At 31.3% G+C, this 6,458-nt stretch overlaps 1 protein-coding gene across 1 annotated transcript; it reads left to right on the top strand.

The window, feature by feature from the left end:
* The first annotated feature begins 512 nt into the window (after positions 1-512).
* On the top strand, positions 513-2,770 carry LOC137837320 (NAC domain-containing protein 87). The gene is made up of 3 exons (XM_068646297.2): positions 513-1,015; positions 1,184-1,464; positions 1,727-2,770. The coding sequence occupies exons 1-3, from the start codon at positions 826-828 to the stop codon at positions 2,441-2,443; spliced, it is 1,188 nt and encodes a 395-aa protein (XP_068502398.1). The 5' UTR covers positions 513-825; the 3' UTR covers positions 2,444-2,770.
* The last annotated feature ends 3,688 nt before the right edge of the window (positions 2,771-6,458 follow it).

The following is a 6,458-nucleotide window of genomic DNA, read 5'->3' as shown; positions in this document are numbered from 1 at the left end:
ACAAAAACAGGCTTCCTTTATCAAGTGTAGATTATAAAAATAATTCATATTTAAAATTAAAAGAACTAAAAAAGGATAAAAAGTTTTATAAAAAAGACTAAAACTAAATTTTAAAAATTCCCCAGAGACAAAAAAACAAGGTTTTTACTCATAATTTATTTATTATATATAATCATTTAGAGGGAAGAAATATGTATTTCAAAGTAAAAATTAAACAATTTATTAAAATGGAAAACGTGTCTAGGTAAAAAAAAGTAGATTTTTTATTTTTACATAATTCCTGTATCACTATTTTACTCTTGGGATAAAGTAAATAAGAATATAAAAAATATAAAATCACATAATCACACGAATGACTTAACAAAAGGAAAAATAAAATAAAGTAGAATATAGTGATTAATATAGGTGAAATAAAGAATAGACAAATAGGACATAGAATCAAATACTAAAATTTGAAAAAAATATAGAAAAAGAGAAAGCAATATTTATAGGCTTCTTCAATAAGTGCCTTCCACACCACGGATCTCTCACAGCGTGTATGTGTGAGCTGTGTTTTGACGGTCCTCTATTTAAGCACACCATCTTTTCTTCTTTTTACTTTCTTCTTCTCATCTCATCTACCTAGCTAAGCCTATTTCCTTCTCTTTCTTGCCCTTTCCCTGAACTTTCTTTCCTTTCTTCTTCTCTTTTTCATATAGCATAAGATATAAGATACACGGATATTATATATACACACATAACTGAAGCCATCAAGCAGTGTAGGCATATATATCTTCTTCTTGTAGAACAAGTTAGATAGTTTGTTGTTGCTTAAGGCTTAGTTTGATGATGGAAGAACCAGTTGTGGTTAACAAAGGAGATGACCCTTTGGATTTGCCTCCAGGTTTCAGGTTCCACCCCACAGATGAAGAGATCATCACTTGTTACCTCACAGAGAAAGTGCTGGATAGAGGTTTCAGTGCAACTGCTATTGGGGAAGCTGATTTTAACAAGTGCGAGCCTTGGGACTTGCCCAGTGAGTTTTACTCTCTCTATTGATCACCTTTTTTTTTCTCTCTTTCTGATTTTGACCTTGCTTTTGTTTTCTCTATTTGATTATGACGATGATTGATTGCTTGTTGCCGTCTTTCATTGTCATGTTGGTTGTTTTCCATTGATCTGAATTGGGTTGTTGGGTTTGTAGAGAAAGCAAAGATGGGGGAGAAAGATTGGTACTTCTTTTGCCAAAGGGATAGGAAGTATCCCACTGGCATGAGAACCAATAGAGCAACACAATCTGGTTATTGGAAGGCCACAGGCAAGGACAAAGAGATTTACAAAGGGAAGAACAATCTTGTGGGGATGAAGAAGACTCTTGTGTTCTATAGAGGAAGAGCTCCAAAGGGAGAGAAGACAAATTGGGTTATGCACGAATTCAGATTGGAAGGCAAATTCGCATGTTACAATCTTCCCAAGGCTGCAAAGGTAATTGATTAACCATCTCTCTCATCTCTTTCTCTCTCTTTCCCTTTTGATACATGACATTTTTTTTTCTCTGGATTTTGAGGATGGAAAATTTTAATCATCACTTTTTAGAAAAGTGCCTTTTGTGTTGTTCTGAGAGTTTTCTTTCCTGAGGTGGTCCTCTAATAGTACTTTTGCTTTTTTTAGTTGAATTGTTGAGATTCTAACAGTTACATATATACTTACTTTTTTAGTTTTCTCTTTGGGTGTTATTTTATTGCAGGATGAATGGGTTGTGTGCAAGGTTTTCCATAAGAGCAACACAGATGTTAACAAAAGGGTACTCCCAATTAACCCTGGCATTGGCCTTCTTAGAATGAACTCAATTGGAGAAGATCTATTTGATTTCTCTTCACTTCCACCTCTCGTGGATCCTCTCTTTGACCAAACCTCACACAAACACATTGACAATGATTTCAAGGATACTACTAATAGTACTAACACACCTTCATCATCAGCAGCTAAACCACCTTCAGATGGCTATTACCTTCCCTATTTCATGAACAACAATCACCACATGCTGATGATGATGAAGCCTGAAGAACACAGAATCTATGAGACTCCTACCACCAACATTAACTATGCCTCCACCAGCCAAGGGAATTTCAACTCTAACAACCCAATGGCAATTGGCACAAGCAGTAACTCCCTTCAAAACTCAACCTCACCCTTCAACAATATGTTTCAAGATTATTGTATGCACCAAGGCAAAAACAGTTTCCAGCAGTTGAAGATGGAACAATTCTCCAACACTAACCAGCCTGTGGTCAGTGCCTCTCAAGACACGTGCCTGAGCAATGACAGAAACACTGACACTTCCTCGGTGGTGTCAAAGCAAGACAACATGGGAAGGAACAAGGCATTGTACGAGGATCTTGATCAAGCTCCTTCATCAGTTGCTACCCTCTCAGATTTGGATTGCCTCTGGGATGATTACTGAACACCAAGAACAATTAAAAGACATGATCAAGCGAGAATTAATCAAAGCAAGTTTGTTGATTTGTGGTATCTATATATACCTGATTTATTTATTTTCTGATTTTAGACAGTCATATATATATATATATATACAGAGATATTTGTTATACATTAGACATGGAAAAAGTTATGGGATATTATACTGTATAGATTTATGATTGATTAAATAGATTATCCAGGTCTTGTTATATGTAGTTAGGTTTTTATTTTGTAGATCAATTAAGGAGAAGGATTTGATGGTGCTCATGTACATTTTTCTTTTGTTATAAATTAGTGGGTTTGTTGTATTAATTAATGTCTTTATTTGTTTTTCAGTTTCATTTGTATTAATTATCTAAACTGTAACGAATCTAGTCGAATACCACTTTCAAGTACTTATTAGGAACCATATTTTCAAGCCCTTCAATGATCTTCATGTGCGGTACACTTAATATATATTTTATGCTGTTGTGGAATATTTCTATGACATCTCACCAAGAGTGGGAGAATTAATTCCCAAGGAAATTGTGCATTTGTTTTCTCAACTTTTGAATTTAAAGGATATGTGTTGTGGCTTCCTAGCTAGTGCCTCCCACCAAGGCATGAATATTGTTACCCTTTTAAAGTTAATTTCAAGATGCTTTTGATATAATTAACTCCAACAAAATTTTCATAGTATAAATAAATGAACAAATGGGTTCACGCAAATCATATTTAAATTGTAAGATATTAATTGAGTTATTAACACACATATAAGCATTGAGAATCATTTAAGGGTGAATGTGAAGACAGGAACTATGAGTGATAGGTAATTAATCAAGTTGATGAAGCACGTGAATAATTCCCTGAATCCGTGCAGAAGATGCCTCTGGTGGTAGAATTTCCAGAATATTTAAAAAGCAGACAAACACACTAATAATTATGACAAACTGTTTTAGTGACCACAACAACAACATCAACAATGCTGGGTTTCTTCACTGCCGCTTGAATCTTATGTCTAAAGAAACCTATATAGTCACCACATGTCTACCTACCCAATACTCCACACTTTGAGTTGTTGTTGTTGTGTTAAATCTGTTCCATGACATTTGTTCAAAACATACATTTTTGGTACACATAGGAATAATGTACATGTCTTGTGGGTATAAATGCACCTTGCTCAAGCCATCGATCAATGAATATACATATAATAAATACACTTAATACATTATATCTATGAGTAGTGTATGTGTATAAACGTGTGTGCCTAGTATTTTCTTTCCCTTGTTTTAGGCGTTTGTTGTGTAGGTGTCGCTTAGGCAGATAATTGAGCCTAAAGTGATAAGATGGTAGGAAGAGAACAAAAGTGGAAATAGAAGTGAGTGTGTGAAAAAAGAAAGGGATAAGAGGGAAGAGTTTAAACGCAATAGGGTGAAAAGGGGTGTGAGAAATAAGGGTCATGTGTATTCATTTGTGGTATGAATTTATGTGTGAATAATGGGATATATAGCAAGGTGGCCAAGGAATGGGTAAGGGCATGCTATCGGATATTGGAAGAAAAGAAAGGTTGATGATTCTCGTGAGTATGGAGCTTTTGGGGGTTTCATTTGATCAAATGGAAAACATGCTAATGCACATTCCTTTCCATTCAAAGCAAAGCTTTCATTGTGGTTTCATGCTTCAGGCAAACTTAACCGTCTTTATATATATAAATATGGTTGAGACTTCTTCGCCTCCTTTTGTTTTATTTACTGCCACAAATTGGTCTTGGCGTTTTTCTTAATTTCCCTTTCTTTCATGAGAAAAAAAGGTGCAAAAATGGAAAGGTTCAGAAAGTGAGTTAGGAGAAGCAAAGGAAGAAAGATAATACTAATAATAATAATAAATATTATTGAAAATCTTATATTAAGATAGTATATAAGTGAATCTAATATAAGCTAGTTTTATAAGGTTAAATTAAATTTAAAAAGTTCATTTCTTAATATAATATAATATAATAGTTATTTAAAATCTATCTTTATAAATTAATTTTATAAAAATTAAGTTAAATTTAAAGTTTGATTTTTTTATAAATATAATAATAATGCTTATCCATATTAAAAAGTACAAGGTGGAAAAAGAAAGAAAGAAATAAAAATGGTAGAAGTGGACATATTTACATGCTTGTTTCTGAATCAGAAAACCCTGATTTGTTGCATGAAAACAAGGGGTGAAGGATGATGTTTGGGCTCACCAACCAATGAGGAGCCTCCATCAAATAATGATCAGTGTCCCAATGAAAACGATATTGCTAGCTATAACCTCATCATATGTCACTTTTATTTCTATAAAATTCCAAGTTCATCATTCGACTAGGCTCATTACATTCCATGTCGTGTTTGCTCTTTTTCTTCTCTTCCTATGATTATTGCTATTATGACGATTATTCTTAATGTTTTCTAATAATTTCTTTTTTAAAATTGCGATGAAAGCTTCACCCTATTCAAATATATTATATTCATGAAAACAACACAATTTAGGTGCCTCACCTAATAAGCATAGTAATTAGTTTATTAGGTTATGGATAACATTCTTTCTTTTTTGAGAAATTGGATGACATTCTTTGAACAATCAATTTCTAGTATTTCAATGCTTTCGATAAATACAAAATCGGGAGGCCCCATACATACTCTCAACATTTAACTGAAAAAAACCCATATATATATATATATATATATATATATATATATATATATATATAAGAGAGAGAGAGAGAGAGAGAGAGAGAGAGAGAGAGAGAGAGAGAGAGTGAGAGAGAGAGAGTTCCATTATTTTGCACAATAATTCATAAAAGTCATATTAGATAATTTTTACATAGAAATGAAAAAAAAAATATACAAAAATAGAATGAATTCAGTTCTTATATCTGATAATTTAAAATTATATACCTTACCATTTCTACACAAGTTTTCATTTATTAATAAATATATACAAATATGTTAAGGTATTTTTTTTTCTGAAAATAACTTTTAATGCATGTACGTCGCAACACTAATGCTATAGTAGAAGTCAGATGTTATTTTTATCATTGATGAATTTTGGGTATGGGATACTAATCATAGAGGATATCAATTTATTTTCTGAAAGGAGTAGTAAAATTTAATGGGAGATATCTATCTAGTTTTTTGGAAATATACAAGGATACTTATGCAGTGTATTATTTATTGACTACTAAGAGTATATATCATTTACCGGTTTTGTTTTTTGTTGAAATATCCCATAAATACTTCACTTTTATTTAATTTATTCTTTCTTAGATAAAAAAAATCATAACACTAATACAAGACTTTAATAATAATATAAACAAACCAATTTTATACTATTTTTTAATACAAATATTAATATAGTTTTTATGATAATTATTTGGAAGTTCACAAACATAATTATAACGCATCGTAAATTTCGATTATACGACTATGTACAAACATTCTATATATTATAATCAAGAGGACCCAATAAATTATAAATAAATATTGAGAAAATAATTCTCATGTTAGATCTACTACTAAAAACTTTCATAACTTTTTTTTATGGATTTTCTATATAAAAATGGCAAGAAATTAGTTTCATGAAAATTTTCATTTGGATTTTCAAAGTTCCATAAAATCTTCTGAGGAAAATTGTCATGCAATACGAAATATTCTTATAATTATCTTTTGAATCGTAATACTAAAATGTATATGAACAATGAACGCTTGTAACGTATAAAGAGAAAAAAGTGCATGTTCTAATCCTAAAGACAAAAAAATTGAGGGATAATGAAATAAAAAATAATAATCATAGGATTTGAAATAATAGGTATTACTAAAAAATATTTACTCATTTTTTTTATCAGTAGATAATAAATGAACTTAAAAAATCATTTAGGCACGGTTTGAATCTGGGTGACTACTATTTACGAAAAGAAAAGCAGAGAAAGTTTTTGTTTGTATTTATAAAATGTTGCAGAAAGAAAGGCAAAAAAAAGTTTAAAAATTACA

This window comes from Phaseolus vulgaris, chromosome 4 (assembly GCF_051622355.1).
Source record: "Phaseolus vulgaris cultivar YP4 chromosome 4, ASM5162235v1, whole genome shotgun sequence".
In the NCBI taxonomy this organism is placed as follows: Eukaryota; Viridiplantae; Streptophyta; class Magnoliopsida; order Fabales; family Fabaceae; genus Phaseolus; species Phaseolus vulgaris.
The sequence above is the reverse complement of the archived record's forward strand: the minus strand, read 5'-3'. Positions and strand labels throughout refer to the sequence as shown.